General features: G+C 42.0%; 1 protein-coding gene across 1 annotated transcript in view; it reads right to left on the bottom strand.

The window, feature by feature from the left end:
- Positions 1–2,185: 2,185 nt before the first annotated feature.
- GNA12 (G protein subunit alpha 12) overlaps positions 2,186–19,290 on the bottom strand; it is a 116,116-nt gene continuing 99,011 nt past the window's right edge. Inside the window, exons 3-4 of the mRNA XM_038762272.1 lie at positions 10,314–10,364; positions 2,186–9,248 (exon numbers count right to left, since the gene is read on the bottom strand). Of these exons, the coding sequence (XP_038618200.1) occupies positions 8,679–9,248; positions 10,314–10,364 (621 nt within the window). The 3' untranslated portion in view covers positions 2,186–8,678. The remainder of the gene's footprint in view (positions 9,249–10,313; positions 10,365–19,290) is intronic.

Below are 19,290 nucleotides of genomic sequence, written 5' to 3'. Positions count from 1 at the left end.
CCTGAACTGCAAGCCTCTCTGCTTTAGAAAATCCAAGAAGACCGCCCTTCAGGGAGGGCAAGATGCTCCAGAATGTTTATTTAAGACTAACAACCAATTCACTTCTGTATGCAATTGAGGGTGTTGATTTTAATCTATAAATCTCTAGATAAACTAGATTGGGATCCCTTTAGAAAAACTCCCTTTTCCCCTTGCATTAACAGACAGCTGAGATCTGCCAGAGCCCTGTTGATAATGATTCAGAGTTTCACAGCTCTCTGTGGAGAGGTCTGACTCTTTGGAGTTTCATTTCCCTTCTGAGCTGAAAATTGCCAGGTTAGAATGAGCTCCATTAATTCAGTTTTAAAGATTCAGTAAATGCCAACATTTTTACTGGCTTGTGCTTCCCAGGGCCACAGGCATGATACACTGGATTTGAATGAGAATCAGAACATTAACAAAGTGCAAAATTCAGGTTGGTTATGATACTGTTATTTTTTTATTGAAATTCTTACTTCCTTGCAGAACCATGATTCTTAAAGCTCTCGGGCAATATGGTCAGAACTAATTTGCATGGATCATCATCAATCGTATTTATTGAGCGCTTACTGCGTGCAGAGCACTGTACTAAGCGCTTGGGAAGTACAAATTGGCAACATATACAGTCCCTGCCCAGCAGTGGACTCACAGTCTAAAAGAGTGGGCTCACAGTCTAAAAGATATGTTAGTTGATTATTGCTATTCTGTCCAAACCCCGGGGCACAAATACACAAGGGACCTTCAATAAGTGAAAAATGAATTCTCCACTCCCCCAAAAGTTTTGTCTACACTTACAGGGCACTACAAACAATAGCAGCAGGAGGTTCCTGTTGAGCAGAAATGATAAGGAAGATCAAGGGACTAGGGCAGAATGAATGGGTAAGAAGAAAACAGGAATATGGCAAATAAAGGGAAGAAAACAGGGATTCAGGTCAAAGGGCAAGGGCCAATGGCCATCACTGAATACTCACACTGCTTCATTGTGTGGTAGTCGAAACAACCCAAATATCTCTGTAAAGGTGATGACCTGAACAAGGAAAACGTACAAGTGTTGCCAAAGCCACTAGCCTATTGCATTTCAAAAAGTCATCGACGATGAGAATACAGGCATCATGTATGGTGAGTTTTAATAGATTTATAAAAATCATATATACAAAAACATTAAACTAATTCACCAGAGCTATAAAGTACACTTTTTACACTTCACAATAGATATTTTGATCTAGTACACAGTATTCATAATCTGAGACCTTATCACAGCAAAATAAGCCACCTATTGTGGATGCTGTTTTGGTGCTACATAGACACTTCCAAAAGAGAAGTCAGCTACGGTGCATTCTTGTTTTGCATCTTATCATAATTACCTTGGTATTTCCTTTTAGTATGCAAAATACTTAGAAAGTTAAAAAAAAAAAACGTGTTATCTTTTCCCTGTGAATAATTAAGTGTTAAGGCTAACATGACAGTTTTAACTCACCCTGTTTTCAAGAATAACCCACCGTGCTTCCGAGCAGTGTGCAACGTTGCATAGAATATGCTACAAGATCAAAGCACTGATAGGGTGAGTTGACGATGTAGTGGCAAAGTATAGAAGACGGCGCATATTAACACGGAATTTCCTAGGTAGGGTCGTGTCGGGGTGAAGCTGTGGGTCAGTCAATTTTTATTTGGTTTGAATCGAGTTAAGAAAAAGCCCATTACAAAAATGTATAAATAATTCACAAAACACAGTAGGTCAAAATGTCACGGATGCTATTACCTCACATGCAATAATTATTTAGGCTTTAATTCCTCCACGAAAAGTCAGGTTGGAGCTATTCTAGATCAACAGGTCAAATCACAACAGGACACCACAGTATTTAGAAAATGCACATTTACCCTACAAGACAAAAACTTCCTTAAGCTGGGTGTGAATTCTGTAGACAAAATTAATCAGCCAATTCACAACAATCCACCGGGCATTTAAAATATCAATCGTTATCGTCAAATTCTTTGTAGAAGAGCTAAGTGTATGGGACAGTAAATAGCACAGATTTGTGTTTTTTTTTGTGGGGGGGGAGAAAATGCTTAGATCAGGAGTTGATTTTCAATTTAGTCTTTTATTTCCATTTCTGAACTCTGGTTCAATTTTTAACAATCCAATTTCAGAGCTATTTTTTTGTGGGGGGGGGGGGAGAAAATGCTTAGATCAGGAGTTGGTTTTCAATTTAGTCTTTTACTTCCATTTCTGAACTCTGGTTCAATTTTTAACAATCCAATTTCAGAGCTATTTTTTGTGGGGGGGGGGGGAGAAAATAGTTAGATCAGGAGTTGATTTTCAATTTAGTCTTTTACTTCCATTTCTGAACTCTGGTTCAATTTTCTAACAATCCAATTTCAGAGCTATTTTCCAATTTCAAAATTTCTCAAAACGATCAAGCTGCCGGCCCTTACTATCCTTTCCTACTAAATGGGCTTAAAAAAAAGGGTGAAATATTGTGGCACAGGTGTCATATCACCTGGCGTGGGTGGAAAGCTTTGAAAGACCTAATAAGAACTGGTGGGAGAGGTTCGTCGGAAACACTGGCACACCTACCGTACTCGCTGGCAAGCACTCCTTGACTGTCAGTGAAGTGTACAGACAGACTAGCCTGACAGAAATCTGCTTCAGTTTCAAGGCTGCAATTTTGAGCAGCGGCGTTAATGACCGCAGCTCAAAAAACAGATCCTCCCCCACCATCATTCATCTTGGCCTTTCACCAACAAGCCTGTTCCCTGAGGTAGCTGTGCTTCTTCCTCTCTGGGGTTATTCCGGAGTCAGCGAAAAGAGGTACATCTTGGACCCATGCCAGGCGTGAGACGGGAATCATTATTTATGTGGCATACTCAAAAAGGGCCACAGCTCTTAACTACTTGGGTCTAGAGGGGTCCTGTATTAACTTTTACAAACACGCACATCCACACACACACAGAGAGAGAGAGAGAGAGAGAGAAAGAGAGAAAGAGAGAGTGTGTGTGTGTCTGGGGCCATTTAGGAGACAGATGGGACTTCTGGGTGTCCTCAGGAAAACACGGCTTTGGGAGTTTCCACCGGAAAATATCCACCTCGACTGAATTGCTGAGATTATGTCTATTTGGGTGGAACACGTCAATGTTTTTATTGACTTTTTTTTTTTTTTAAAAAGTGAATTCAGTGCTTATAAAAGGTGCCACATCGACAGTCCTGGGAAAAGCTGCCCTTTATATTTTTACTGGACAGGTCCAGGATAGGGAAAGCTTCTCCCCAAATCCTCAATTCACCTCAGCCCTACTCCGCTGAGACTGGTTCATTGGTCTTTTTTTTCTAAAATACTGGAGCCAGAACTGGTCTGGCAACTTTTTTTTTTTTAATCCCAGAGACAACAAAACAATTTCAATTTGTTTCCATAAATTTCAAAATTCTGGTTAGTTGAGGGACAGAAGCTAGTCCTTTCGGCAGCCGCTTTGGACCACAACATAAATCATTGTTCGTTATGATACAGACTCTAAGTTTAAAGAAGAATACAGCACCTTTCCTAGCTTTCAAAGGGGATTTTTCTTGCTTTATGTGAAATTCAATAAGATCTAAGACTTCCTGATTTTCTCAGCAAAGTGGAATATCACAGCTAAATGTCCATATTATTCCTGAAAGAACAAATATGAATGTGGAGCAAAGAGCCAAATCAGAATCTCTTAGGACTGTTTCCCAGTAGCCTTGCCGATCAAGGGAAAATACACTTCAGATGGTCCAGAGAAGAGTTTAAAGTTGGGTTCTCAGCCTAATTTCTTGCAGAGTTGTGGCAACAGCATCCCTTCACTGGGTAGCCTTTTATTCCCAACTCTTCAGTTTCTCTACCTCCACGGATAAGACTGAAGCCAAAGCAAGTGAGGGGACCTCAAATTACTTATTTGGGCCAGTAAGTTTCCCCACCCACCTTCACTGGCTAGTTCTCTGCTTTTGGGCATCTTCAAATCGAATATTAAGAAAAACAATGAAAGATCAACTCCCATGGTACCTGGTTCAGAAGCCATGGCATAGTGCAAATGCAAGTGCCTTAGAAATCATAGCAATGCTCCAACCAGGGAAATAAGTATTTTGGTTGGAAGACCTCGGCTCTTCTGGGCTGATGGAAGATCACTTCAGATTTTCAAAAGGTACGGGGCACTGCATAATTACATACTGCCTGTTTTAGGTTGACACTAACATCCACCAAAGAAGAAGTAGAGATTGGAGGTCTACAGAAGCCCAGGATCTCATGTTCCCTAAACCACTTTATCCACTCTAGCTTTCACTTTAGGTGTTGCATTTCCAGTATTAGACCTAAATTCTCTCTCAATTACACCCCACCTACGTCAGTTCTTCACTTCCTCTAAACCGTAGCACTGGGATTCTAAAAATACAGCAATCCTTCATATGGGGAAGGCTGTGCCATTAATCTTCTAAACTTTACCTCAACTTCACAAGGGAGCATCCCCATCATTCTATTGCACAAAAGCTCTCGTCCAACAGAAGCCTGCCACAATCAGCAAAACGTAGTCACTCTTCACTGCATTGTGTGTACTCTTATTTCAGAGCCACCTGCACCTTGGCATTCAAACCTCCAAGCCTCAGACGTGAATACATACTTCTAAACAAGTGTGTAATAAACTTCCTATAAAGTTGGTCAACCTCAAAGTCTCTGTCCTTTGAGGTTTTATCCGAACCATGAGCGGCACAGATAAGGGCAGACAGAAGGTGGCCAAACTACAATTTTCTTCATCTTGTGTCTGTACCAAAACTGCTGTTAGAAGTTGATTCGATTACATTCTCTGCCAAACTATCTTGCATTTCCTGCAACTACAGAACTACTTGGATTCAAAGCGTTCATTTGTTTAAAGGCGGGTTGCTAAGCACAACCTCAGATCATTTAAAAATGCTGGGAGATGGGAAAAGTCATCCTAAGTAGTTAAGTGTGCTTATTCAGGTTACCAGTGAGGCCTAAAATTTGAAGCCGCTCCTCTGGTGTCTTTGGAGCAGGTTTAACAGTTTGAAAGGACTGCAGACTTTCCACTGATGACTATGCTGTTTGATGCAATTGCTGTTCTGGCCGGACAATATGACCATACTACACATCTTTTCGGCCTGGCTACAGGCAGGGTGATTTCTGTGAAAACTCCCTATACATTCACATCCTCGGTTCTCACACTGCCAGGATCTATCTCTCTTCTATAGTTAGTTCCCTCTCCAGTGACACGCAGTGAGAAGGAAGAGAGATCTGCTGAAGTCAGTCTTTTAGAAGTACCCTGACCATGCGAAAACCTCAAATATAAACTGTGCCAAGGGCTCTTGCTGCCTCCTGTCATGTGGACTGGTTTCCTGATTCTGTGGGCTGTGACAATAACCCTGGGAAGCCGGAGGCTGGATTCACATAGGAAGATCCTCTTTTGCTTCCTGCTGATATCTGCCAGGATGCGTCAACTGAGTTGTAGTTTCCACGGCTCGCTCCTTGGCGAGAGATCTCGGGAGGTTGCCAGTACTCCCTTTTAATTTTTGTGAGCACCAAATGCCACAAAATGCATTTTATAGGAGGGCATCTTGGTACAATGCTGCATTACCTTTGACTGGCATTTCCCTCCTCTCCCCCCGTCCCACCGTGGCATTTTTAAAAATAAGGTAAACCCTGCTTTTCTGGAATACTTTTCCCTATGAATCCCCTTTCTTTAGCACTTCTGTGGATGCCAGCTTGCTTATCTTTGCTCTCCATCTCTGGTGACATCATTTGCCCAGGCCAAAGAAGCTGTAATCAAAAAACCTTTGGAAGGCTGGGCAGATGGGCTGAGCACAGGACACAACTCCCCATCATGTAGAAATAGGTCCTGAGGGCAGCTGGGCGTAGATACTCAAGTGACCTTCTGGCATACCATTTTACCCACATTTAAAGGAAAAGTGTTTCCTTGCTCTGGAAAATTCATTAATTTGGAATGGGTTTGATGAATGGGACTTACCTGAATCTACCATAAACTGGTGTAATTGCCAAATGGTGGTTGGGAGTCATTTAAAAAAAATTAGAATTTTCAGTCTGGGACAAAATCTTACATTCAAAAAGAACTTGACATCTCTAGAACTGGTGGTGGTGTTAGTCGATTCACCCCATCCTAATCTGAAATCATTCAAAGTAGATAAGATGCTGCTGAATCCGACAACTAATGTGTGCTGAGAAATGAGCGATAGTTCTTAAGGCTTTGTGGCAGTTTATAATGAAGGAAAATGTGGCTATTGAAGACAGCCTTGCAATGAGGCACTTACCCAACTGATCAGAAAGAGTAATCATTTTGGCAGGGTGATGATGAGATTGCTTACAGTTTCCTGTACTACGGCAGAGGGGACTTACAACAATTTATGGGGGATTTTCGAGATGTTAATATTTGTGGGCAAAGCTGCTTAAGTTCTAATGGGCTAAAAACCAAAGGAGGAGGACAGCCTCAGTACAAAGGCAACCCACATGACTCAAAGATGTATTTCTTAGTGATGGAGAGCTTTGCCTTTAATATTACGAGAGCAGTCATAATATGGACACTGTTAAAATTGCTACAGCTTATCCCCAACCTAATTGCGGGACAGCCAGTATTTCCGTTCAGCTTTGGATCCTGACAAACACTAAACACAAATAATTGGTCCTGGTAAGGAAAGCCTGCCTCACTGTGTAACTAGCTAATATATACATTTGTTAAGTAATGAATATATGACTCTTCCCTGTGTGCTGTATCAGGAATATTTCTTCCTTTACCACATCCCCACCACATAGAGTCTGCTTGATACCGCAGGAAGCATTTCGGGGACATGGACTATTTTCTGTATTTGAGAAGGCCACTAACCCAGCAAATACTGAAACAAAACCTCACACATTGGAATGGAGAGAAAATTTCTGATATGTGCTAATTTAAAACACTGGTCAACTGGGTTACGTAGAGGCCGGCTTTTTTTTGCCTTTTCGTTTTGATATCTACCACAAAGTTAACAGTCAAAATAAAAGTTGCTAATTCTCTGTCATGTCAAAAATGAGCTGGAATGGAGCCTCAAAGGGGACAAGACTGCCAGTGCTTCTCTTACCTTAAGTAATGAGAGCCCTTAGGATAGAACTTTGTGCTGAAATTCTGGTGCTTGATGTACAGTGAAATTTCATTCCACTAGACCGACCTCTTCAATAAAACATCATAAATCTTAGTTGATGCCCCAAAGGGAACGAGTTCTGACATACATATACTTTTAAATATGGTGAAAGGCACCTAGCAGGTTACTCAACAAGTTTAGAGAGCACAAGATTCAACGGTTCTTGTCAACATTCACAGCCTCTTTAACCGGTTTACATAGACGTCAGTCTGAAACGGGCAACACGGATTTTGTCCTGGTTTTCTTGTCCTTGTGTGTGCATGAAGGGAGGTCAGAGCTCCCCTACAAATGATCAGATTTTAAAGAGGATTGAAAGCAGGGTCCATTGTCCAAAGGCATCAGAGCAGCTGTGAAGCTGGGATGTCTCCTGAGAGCTTTCAGGCTTCCTGTAAGGTCAGCTGTTAGGAACTCATCAAGCAACTGCTGCATTAACAAACGCTTCACTGGAGTTTTTACCAGTTTGCAGAACTCCTTACAGGGGGAAGATAGAGTCCTCGGTTATTTCCAGGGGAAGGAAACTTTCCAAAAGCGGTCAACTGCTGATGTCAGAAGTAGGCAGAGACCCCAAGGAGACGAACAAGAAGTTAAAGTTCCCACGGTATAAACGCACAGGTAGCTGGAAGTTCATCAGCAGTTTGTCTCAGCCCATCACATTCACCCCTTCTTGCACTACTGAGATGGTCCACCTTCATAAGACACTAAAAACTATGCATATAGTGCAAAATGAAACCTACTCCATGTCAGCTAGGCCTAAGATTTTGTTTTTTCTGGCTAGTTTTCCAAGCCCAGAGGATGGCGTTCTTATGCCTGAATACTTGGATACATTCGCTATTCCTAGGCTTACATGCCTCTGGAAACTGGCGAAAAGGGATTTTACAAAGCAACTGTGCATCCAAGTCGGAAAGGGCTATTCAGAGTGCCAAGCAAATGCAGCATGGACAGCCCGAGTACAGAATCTGGCTGCGAGTCGGAAGGTTACGTTTGCGTGCTTTGAGTTAATGGCAGCAGCTTGCAATTTATTCTCTAACCTAACTACTATTTGGGCAAAAATTCAGGTCGGATAGTTTACCTAATTGAGCACCTGCAAGCTACCAAGAAAGGCCATCTCTACAGCTACTCGGGTTGAACGTCTTTGCAAAACAAGCACCTTCTTCAGAATGAATCTTGAAAAGTGTCAGAAAAAAAACAGGTTCTCAAAAGAAGGCAGAAGGTTGCATTTTTTTTTTTTTTCAGTATTCCAAACTAGGCTTATAGAAGTTAAAGCGAACACTCGGCTTTTCAGTAGTTTTACTAGTTCCAATGATTCAGTAGCTAACATCAAAGTTTCAAAGTACTTCTGCCTAGAGCTCATCTGTTTGGACTGGCTAGTTTTACAGCATTCCTGAGCCGGGTAAATAATGGCATGGATCCTAAAAACACACACGAGGGCCATATAGATAGTACGGACCCAAAAAATCTGCCCTGTAGCCCTTGAGCACATTGAAAGATAACAAAAGCAAGGGGGCTCTCTCCTTCACTGCAACATAATATCCTTCAGATTCTCTTGCAGGATTGTGTCCTTCACAGCATGAAACACAAAGCGGATGTTCTCAGTGTCTATGGCGGTGGTGAAGTGGTGGAAGAGGGGCTTACTGCGGTTTCGCCTCTTTCTATCAAAACACTGGACCAGGTAGCGCTGAACGTCCTCCAGCCTATGCGGGTCGCCCTTGAAGTCCGAAAAGTGCTTCTTAATGCTGACTGTCTTCACTTTCTCCACCAGGAGGTCCATTTTATTGAGGAACAGGATGATGGAAACATTGAAAAAAAGCTTGTTGTTGACTATTGTCTCAAAGATGTTCATCGACTCCACCAACCGGTTGGTGCGCCTGTCCTCCATGAGGACCTGGTCATATTCACTGGAGGAGACCATGAATAGAATTGATGTAATCCCATCGAAGCACTGGAACCACTTCTGACGTTGTGATCTCTGCCCACCCACATCCACCATCTTAAAAGGGATTTTTTTAATGATGAAGTCATGTTCCACAATCCCCTTGGTGGCTTTCCTGGCCAGCAGAATGTCTTGCTTGCTAGGAAAATAATTCTGTGGAATACAGGATCGGAGAGTTGTGGGGAAGTTGACAGCAGAAGTGACAGAAAGGGAGGGAAGATGGGACAGAAAGGGAGAAAAAGAGAGTCACACATTATTTTGTTTTAACAGGCAGAATATTAAACACCATTAGTAGCACCAATTTACCAGAAACCTGATTGTGGGTGATGTTTAGAAATCAAATTCTGCATTTTCGAACTGAGACGCCCCACTCTGAAAAATTACTACCTTACTGTCCAGCCCCAAGTCAATGATCTTTATCAGTTATTGTTCTCTCTCCCCTGAGAAAACCATGCAAATTTGGGCAACTCTGAACACGGTTATTTTTTTCTTAACTTCAGGTTTCCAATCAACTGGAAAAAGAAGAATTAGCTAGGTTTCTTTTTTGGTGCTATATTTCAGAGTTTGATGTATTTCATATGTTGTCCTCAGAATGATGCTATATCCAACATCAACAAGCTAGCAGAGTTTAATAAATTTTCAACCCATGCAAACATATGTACTCTCAAGCCACTTTGGTTTTGAACTATAAACAATCCTCTTGTGTCTGAAGATTTCCTTTATCTCCCCTTCTGGTGTCCCAGGCAGGGAAGTTCTCAGAGAAGTACTCTTTCTCCTACCCAGAGGGCAAGGCCTTTCTTAATTTAGCAATGATTGCACATTTTTTTTTTTTGGTAAGGACCTGGGAATTTCCTCCATTTGTAAGATGAAATCCTCAGCACTGTGTTCTCACTTCCCTCTCTGTGTAACACAAAACACAGATGTAAGCAATGCCTACAAAGCGATGCTTCTATTTTGGAGAATCTGGGCCTAAAAGAGATGGGCTATTGTAGACTGTATGTTCCTTCTGGGCAGGGAACATGCCTACCAAATCTGCTATATTATACTCTCCCAAGCACTTAGTACAGTGCTCTCTGCACACAACAAGCATTCAATAAATATGACCGATTGATATTACCAGTAACAACCACTGTCATTTGGGTCAGTTCCTCCAAGCTTTTACAAGGTGGGGCAATTTGGAGCACAAAGTTGCTCCAAAGATAGAGGGTCTTTACTCACCAGCTGGCCAATCCGATCCAAATTATCTAGGAAGTATTTCACCGATTCACCCTGTTAAAAAGAAACACATCGATAATTCAGTCTTTCTTCAGAAATCCCAATATGGTGAATGAAAGAACTTGGTCAACAAAGTGGATTTCCTTTTTTCCTCCTTTGTAAGGAAAAAGCAGAGTCAAATATTTCAAACCTCACACGTATATAAATGTTTTAAATGATGTCTAGCTTGGGACTTAATCTGATAGTTTTATATTACAGCCACGACTCACGTTTCATAATGCAAAACAGCTTCACTGAGTTAATTTGAAACTGGCTCCTGTTAACAATTTCTCTGGAGCCTTGGTAGTAAACAAAATTAACGGACCGCTGACTGTGCATTTCCTGTGATAGCGCCTCTAAATCCCAAGCCTATCTAGACAAGTGAACATGGGATCAGAATGTTTTTAAAGCAACAGCTCTCCATGAAAGAATTCTCCCAAGTCAAATTCAACTGAGAGTTCAAATATATGCCCTTTGGGTCTCTCTATAAACAGAATGCACTCAGGAATACCATAAAATTAACAGAGAGCCATATTTACTTACCCAATGCCGTCTCTGAAACTCAAAGCATAGGTATGCTACAGAACAGAATTTAACTCTATATAGTCTCCCACTGCAAAGCTAAACTGCACTAGCCACAGTGACACTCACAGTGCTTCAGGTTTGCACAGATCTAGGATTCCCTTTTCCTCTCCACAATGCTCCACTGCAAAGTAGCTCATCAGGGCCAATGTAGCCTGAAGTTTGTCCATCATATAGCTTGAGATCTTTCATTCATTCATTCATTCTTTCAATCGTATTTACTGAGCACTTACTTTGTACAGAGCATTTACTATGCCCTTGGAAAGTACAATTCAGCAATACAGAGAGACAATCCCTGCCCACAACAGGCTTAGAGTCTAGAAGGGGGAAGTCAGACATCAAAACAAGTAAACAGACACTAATATAAGTAGAATTATAGATATGTACATATATACATAGGTGCTGTGGGAGAGAGATGGGGGTAGAGCAAAGGGAGCGAGTCGGGGTGACGCAGAGCGGTGGGGGACCTTAGGATAAGGGGTGGCTTTGACTGTCAGAATTTGTCCAGTCTTCTCCAGAGTTGAAAATTGGATGGAGCCTTACATTTAAAACCTTAAAGTGCTGAGAAGAATTACTCTCATTTTGATTTTCACTGAATTAAAAGGCATCACAAATTAGCATTCATCTTATTGGAGCATTCTCAAAGCAACGAACCCTGCCTGCCTCTACCAAGAGGAGGACTGGGTGTCTCTGAAACACTGACTTCGAGGAATACTTGCAAGAGGGCTGCACTATTAAAGGGATGCCACTGCGATTGGGTTTAATGAAAGGAATTCAGAGATCAAAGGTCTCTTTACAATAAAGCAAGCACTACACTTGTTGGACAAGAAGAGTGCCCAGGAAGGTCTGTCAAATGATAGACATTTCAAGTTGAGACAGACAGTGGTATTTCCTAAGTGCTCATTGTGTGCTGAACATTGAACTAAGGACTGAGAATGTATGCAAAGGTGGGAAGTGGACACAGTACCGGGCCCTAAAGGGGCTCACAATCTAAGAAGTTGTACAGGACCAAGAATCCTATTATACACAGTCGGCCACTAAACCTAGAACTTCCTGAAGAACACAAGGACTCAACCGCACGCTGACAAGAAGCAAATTATTTAATCTCTTCACATAATTTCTTCCATTGAGAATGAAGTCCTATGACGAATAATCAGTCCTAAAGAATGGGAAAATTCACACGTAATGGTATACCTGCCCGGCACTTCAATAGAGAGTGGATTTGGAAATCAGACAACTACCTGGGCTTTCCTTCAGCAAAGAGAACACAGGATTACAGAGACGCCTTCATCATCACCATTTTCAAGAAGGAAGGCAAGAAAGCTGACTTTTCACTCATATCCTTTGCTGGGAAAATCCTCACCAGTGTCCTCCTTTATCAGTAATAAAGGTATTTCTTTAACACCTCCTTTGTACATTGCAGTGAACCAGACATTGAGGGAAATGGCTAAAGAAGTTTACTGTAAGCTACTCAGGGGCCAGGATCAGGTCTTCTGATTTTATTGTAATTTTTCAAGCGCTTTCTAAAAAGCTCTGAATGCAGGGGGTACCCACTAAATCCGACTGACTGAAAACAAGGTCTTTAATGGGGGAACAACATAAAACAGGGAGAACAAATGAAGTCTTCAAGGACTGCAGAGCCAAACCCCAGATTCTAAAATCCAGATCCTGAAGACTACCAGTCCCTCTTTGCTTTTTGGGCCACAATGAGGTAAAGTAAATGAGATCTCTGCTGCAAGTCATCTAAAGGAGCATTTTACAGACCTGAGAGCAGATACTGACTAAAGTTGCTGCTGTAAAAAGTTCCTAAGGTTTCTCCACTGGAGTTTAAGATGCCCCTTATTCTCCATCTTAGACTATAAGCTCCGTAAGCTCTGAGGGACAGGAACTGTGTCTAATCAGGTCGTACTGCATCTTACCCAGGGCTTAGTACAGTGGAAGTACTTAACCACCACAATGATTATTTTTTGTATAGTATTTGTTTAGCACTCAAAACATATCATGCACTGTACTAAGCACTGGGACAGATTCATTCATCCAGTTGTATTTATTGAGCACGTACTGTGTGCAGAGCACTGTACTAAGCATTTGGGAGAGTACAGCAATAAACAGAAATTCCCTGACCACAACAAGCTAACAGTCTAGAGGTGGGGGGATAGACATGAACAAAAATAAATAAAATGACAGATATGTACATAAGTGCTGTGGGGCTGGGAAGGGGGGGGAAGTACAAAGGGAACAAGTCAGGGCAACGCAGAAGGGAGTGGGAGATGATACAAGCTAGTCAGGTTGGACACAACCCCCATTTTACAGATGAGGTAGCTGAAGCACCGAGAAGTAAAGTGACTTACCCAAGGTCACACAGCGGACAAGTGGCGGAGCCGGGATTAGAACCCAGGTCCTTCAGACTCCCAGGCCCACATTCTATCCACTAGGCCATGCTGCATCTTGTATCATCACCTGCTCACTATTACTATTGAAATTTAGCAGAGTTCTGGAACAGGGCCAGATTTATTCAATATATTCTACACAGGCAAGGTTGAGGAATCAATAAAAGTCTTGGAAGTTTAAGTTTGACAAATCTCCTGAAGGGCTGGAACAGCATTCAAAAATCAATAAGTTGGGAGCACCACCAAAAGTCTTCCAATAGGTCAAGATAGGAACTGCTCTATGCTGATGATTGGGCTCAGGAACCATACTTAGGAAATCAGTGAGACTCTATGGATTAACAACAAATTTGAGAAGTCAGAGGCCATCTATAAGACTGTCCCTGAGACACCCTGAATGTAATCCACAATTTTAGTCAGCAAAATAGACTTGAATGTAGGCATTAAATTCTGCTATTTTGATCATTTATTATAGTAAAGACAGGCTAAGAAGCAGAAAACTAAATCAAGACCAGCACACTCTACGGAAGAATGAGGTGGGGGAGAGGTGGTACCAAAGTACTTTCAGGACTACTCTGAAGGCCTATAGAGTAGCCAGAATGTCTGATCTTCTATAAATGGTGATATCTGGACCCACCACAGACAACAGATCATCTTCTTGTTGATGTTCAGATGATGGGGAGAGATCATCATCTTCTGTGAGCCTCCCCGTGGGGCAACCTGATCTCCTTGTAATCTCCCCAGCGCTTAGAACAGTGCTTTGCACATAGTAAGCGCTTAATAAATGCCATCATTATTATTATTATTATTATTATTATTATTCTTGAGCCATTTCATCAACACCACTTTAGTGCCTCATTAGACATCAAATAGAGGCCCATGCTGGAATGCAGTCCTGTCAGTTAGCACTGAAGCAAAGCTCATCACAACAGAGCTTCTTTAGGCAATAATCATAATAAAGGTATTTATTGAGCTTCCACGGGGTGCAATACACTGTACCTAGTGCTTGGAGAAATACGGCAGACACATTCGCTGCCCACAAGGACTTTAATGGAGAAGATGTTGTAATGGAGAAGATGGATATAAAGCTACTTCCAAATAAATGCGTTAACTGACTTCACATCTATACATAAATGCTGAGCGAGGCTCATAAATAAAAATATATATTCTAGAGGCAACTGATGGTTTGACGTGACTTTGGGTTTCTGCGAGTTGCTCAAAGCAGTCTTCCTGAAGGGGGTAGGACTTTAGTAGGACTTTGAAGATGCAAAGAGCTGTGGTCTGACAGGTCAGGTTGGGGAATGATGAATAATAGTAATAATACTGGTATTTGTTAAGCACTTACTATGTGCCAGGCACTGTAAAAAGCACAGCGGTAGATACAGCATTACTACTACTATTACTCCTCCTACTATTATGTTGCCAGCGTGTACTTCCCAAGCACTTAGTACAGTGCTCTGCACACAGTAATGCTCAATAAACATGATTGAATGAATCAATCAATGAATTAATTCAAGGTAAATTGGGTTGGACACAGTCCCTGTCCTAGATGGGGCTCACAGTCTTCCTCCCCATTTTACAGATGAGGTAACTGAGGTACAGAGAAGTTTAGTGATTTGCCCAAGGTCACCCAGCAGACAAGTGGTGGAGTCGGAATTAGAACCCAGATCCTTCTGACTCGCAGACCCGAGATCTTTCCACTAGACCATGCTGCTTCTCATAAGAAGTTCAGCGAAGGAGTGAAACAGCATGAGAGAGGGGACGGAATGAAACAGCATGAGAGAGGGGATGGAGGCGAGAGTCAAGAGAGAGGTACAGCTAGAAGGCTGGAGTGAGAGGAATGAAGAGAGTGAGGTGGAGAAGAGCCAGTGAAATGTGCTGCTTTGTAAAATGGGGAGAGTAGGCGGAGAGCATTTCAGGTGATCACTAGGAGTTTTTGCTTGTAGTGGAAGTCGCGTGAAGTCATTGGAGGGATTTGAAAAGGGGGATGATGTTAGATGACAGATGCTTCAAAAAGCCGATCCGTGGAACTGCATACAGTAAAGCTTAGAGTGGGGACAGTTTGAAGGCTTGGAAAATAGTGAAGAGGCTTATACAATAGTCCAACCATGATATGACAATGAGTTGGACTAAGGTGGTAGCAACCCGGATGGACAGTGGATAGAAATTGGGGGAAGAGGTGGGATATGTTTCATAATAAGAACTGACAGGATTTAGCAATGGCCTGAATGTGACAATTGAAAGATGATAAGGCATTAAGGATGACACCCAGGTTGTGGGCTTTTGGGGTCTGGGAAATGGTGGTGTCATTGTCTGAGATGCAAAGGTTGGGAGAAGGAGAGGGTTTAAGGAATGAAGATGAGTACTTAATTCGGTTTTGGACATGTGAGGTTGGAGGTGCCAGTGGGAAATCCAAGTGGAAATATCCTGAAGGCAAGAGGAAATGCAGGGCTCTCTGAACTGATGATGAGCTTTAATGCACTTAATCAGCTCTCCCTCTCCCCTATTTATCCACTCTCTTGCCCCACTACACCCCAGCTCACATGCTTCCTTTTTCTTAGGCTATCCTCCTCACTATATCTCATTCTCATCTCTTCTGCTGCTGACCAATTGCTCACATCCACCCCCAGCCTGGAACTCCCTCCCTCTTCACATACAATAGATTGCTGTTCTCCCTCATCTTCAAAGTCCTTCATGAAAATCACATCTCCTCTCCTTATATAGGTCTCAGACCACTCCAGCGACTTGCCTCCTGGCCACGCATCAGTAATGATAACAGTGCTTTGCACATAGTAAGTGCTTAATAAATGCCATTATTATTATTATAAGTATGGTGTTTGTTAAGCACTTACTAATGTGCCAAGCACTGGGGCAGATACAAAGCAATCAGGTAGGACAGAGTCTCTGTCTCACATGGGGTTAGTCAATCTCCATTTTACAGATGAAGTAACTGAGGCACAGAGAAATGAAGTGACTTGCCCAAGGTTCACATGGCAGACACGTGGCCGAGCCAGGATTAGAACCCATGTGCTCTGACTCCCAGGTAAATGCTCTATCTCTATCCACTGTGCCACGATGCTGTTCTACGCTAAGTACATATTCTTACACTCTTACTTCCCCTTTGCTGTAATTTATTTTTGTGTCTACCTCATTAGATTGTAAACTCCTTGAGGTCAGGGATGATGGTGATAGTACTTGTTAAGCGCTTACTATGCATCAAGCACTGTTCTAAACACCGGTGTAGATACAAGCTAATCAGGATCACGTCTATTAATTTTATTTTTACTCTCCAAAGCATGTAGTACTGTGATCTGAACTGATTACCATTCAGCGAATATTTTTTGATTGAAATGATTAGACATAAGAGAGCAATGGAAGCGCTAAGGGAAAAATCAATGCAGCCCAACTACAAAAACAGAAAGGGACTGGAAGGGATCAGGAACGCAAAACACTCTTAATGAAGATTTAACATTGGCTTGTGCTACATAAAAGGCAAAACAATTCCTTATAGGTTTGAATATGGGAGGGAAATACTGTTTCCACTCAGAAAACAGATAAAACTAATCTCCCCTGAATGGCTACACATTATTACCCTCATCTATCGTTGATTTTCTGTAGTCACACTCCAATTCTTCCTACAGCAGGCTCGGTTTTCAGCTCCAAATCTGTCCCTACTCCAAATGACAGATGCCATGCTACCTGTCAGACTGCACAGGATTCCCTCTTGCGCTCGTTCATATTACTCAAGTTATTTCTGGGTCTGAATAAAGGTCATCTGCAGGGCAGCACACAGCAGTCTTGTGATTCTGCATGAGGGTTTATGGGTAGTGTTAACTTAAAAAGTAGCACACACACATACACAGAATGAACAATTCAGATCAGGTGAGGAAACCGAGCAAGCATTAGAGTTTGAGAGTGAGATTTCATGAGGGAAAGGATGAATGAATGACAAGTTAAGATGTGCAAAAAAAGTAAAAACAAGAGAAGAATGCCAACCATCACATTTCAACGCTTCAGACTGACATGGACTCCACTTTTGGTCGCACCCAAGGAGTTGAAGAAAGGGTAGAGGAATATCATTTTTCCATTACGGCATAGCCCCAGGAACAACTGGTAAATGAGACTTTGTTCAGATGCACATTTTCAGTGCAAAAGTAATTTCCTGCATTTTCTGGCAGTCCGTTTTAAAGAGATTGTGTGTTGTTAAGGGCTTGGATCTGGGGTAGAAAACACATCAAAGATCTCACAGATAAAAATCCCACTTCCTGCGGAATATGAGGGCCCTCCAATATGATTAATCAGGTTCTTCTTCCCCTTCAACTCCCCTCAAGACAGTGCTGCAGAATGAGAAGAGGATTGTAATTTGCTACACTTTGTGACAGCTTATTCTCTTTCCTTTGGTTGCTTTAAGTGTTCTTGCTTTGTCCACACATCCTGCCTCCTCCTACACTAAGAACAGGAAACAGCTGTGCATATGTGAAAATTTCTGGGATACAGAGTAAACCTACCTGATTTATTACTTACACATCCCTTGAAATCTCCCTTTCTTCTACTTCCTACTGAAGGCACTGGTTCATTACCATTAAAATGCTACTGTAGGAGCTTTATGTTTAATAGAAGTAGGCTTCTTTCAGAGAACTAAGAACACTCTAGCCAACACTTAGAGAACTAAGATAGAACACTCTAGTCTTTTCCTTCTCAAAAGACTTTGGTGCTCCCTATTGTGATCAAAGGCTTTTAAATCCTTTCACCAAATAGTTTCTCCAAACCTGACAGCACTTCCATTTCAATCACTACCACCACCACCACCACTACCTATTGAGTACTACCGAGTACACAGCACTAAACTTGGTTCTTGAGGGTCATAAAGAAACATAAGAAATGACCTATGCCCTTAAGGAGTTTACAGTCTAATGGGAAATGCAAGCCAAGGAACAGTTGGCAGGAGGAGAGCAGATATAGTTAACAAAAATAGGCAGACAAATACATTCATAACAGTTAGGTAAATAAGAGAACACAGAAGTACAGAGGGTAAGGCAAGATTGGAAAGATGTGTAAGTGTGTGCGCGCTGTGGAATGGGGCTGGTAATCGGGGAGTGTGATCCTGAAGGGTATAGCTTTTTATAAGAGCTTTGGAGGAAGAGAGGGGTGTTGGAGATAGGAAAGGTAGAGACTGCTAGGTTTGCTTGGAAGAAGCAAAAAACATGAACTGGGGTGTAGCAGAGGAAAAGAGCAGACAGGTACGAGGATGGAGTCATCTGACATAGAGCCTTGAGGTTGTTGATTAGGAGTTTTGGGTTTATTTAAGAAATGAATGGGAAGTCATTCAAGATTCTGAGGAGGTGAGTAATGGGCTCTAAATGGCATTTTAGGATGATGATAAATGTAACAATTTTTAGAAAGGAGAGACTGGAAGCAGGGAGGTTACTAAGGAGGCCATTATGACAGTCCAGCCAGGAGGAGGTGAGGACTTGCCTGAAAAGGAGGAGAGGAAGATGTAGCTACAGATAAGGAAATGACAGAGACACAGACTTGGAGAGATAGATTGAATGTGAAAGGTAAATGAGAGAGAGGCATCAATGACAGCAAGGTTGTGTGACAGGAAGAATACTACTTATATTGGTAAACAGAGGTTGTTTAGATGCATTCTGCTCCTCACAAGCAAACCTGATCACCAGTACCTCTCCCCAGTCCCTTCATACAACTGTTTTGCTTCTGAACATGACATTACCCTTCTGTCCTTCCCCTTCCTCTTTGCCAAACAACCCAACTCCTTTCTAATGCCCCACAGTACCTGGTAAAAAAAATTCTGCACCGAGTAGGAACTTTATACTGTTCAGGATGACAAAAGAAATGTCTAAAGTTGGCTTTAAAGAAGTAATATTTCAAACACGGTACCAACAGCATCCCTGAGAGTTGATGCCCATCAAAAATATTCTAGACATCCTGGCTCTAGATGAGTACGGGGAAAA

The sequence above is a fragment of the Tachyglossus aculeatus genome, chromosome 21, assembly GCF_015852505.1.
Source record: "Tachyglossus aculeatus isolate mTacAcu1 chromosome 21, mTacAcu1.pri, whole genome shotgun sequence".
NCBI classification, from domain to species: Eukaryota; Metazoa; Chordata; class Mammalia; order Monotremata; family Tachyglossidae; genus Tachyglossus; species Tachyglossus aculeatus.
This window is presented reverse-complemented; position numbering and strand designations above follow the sequence as displayed.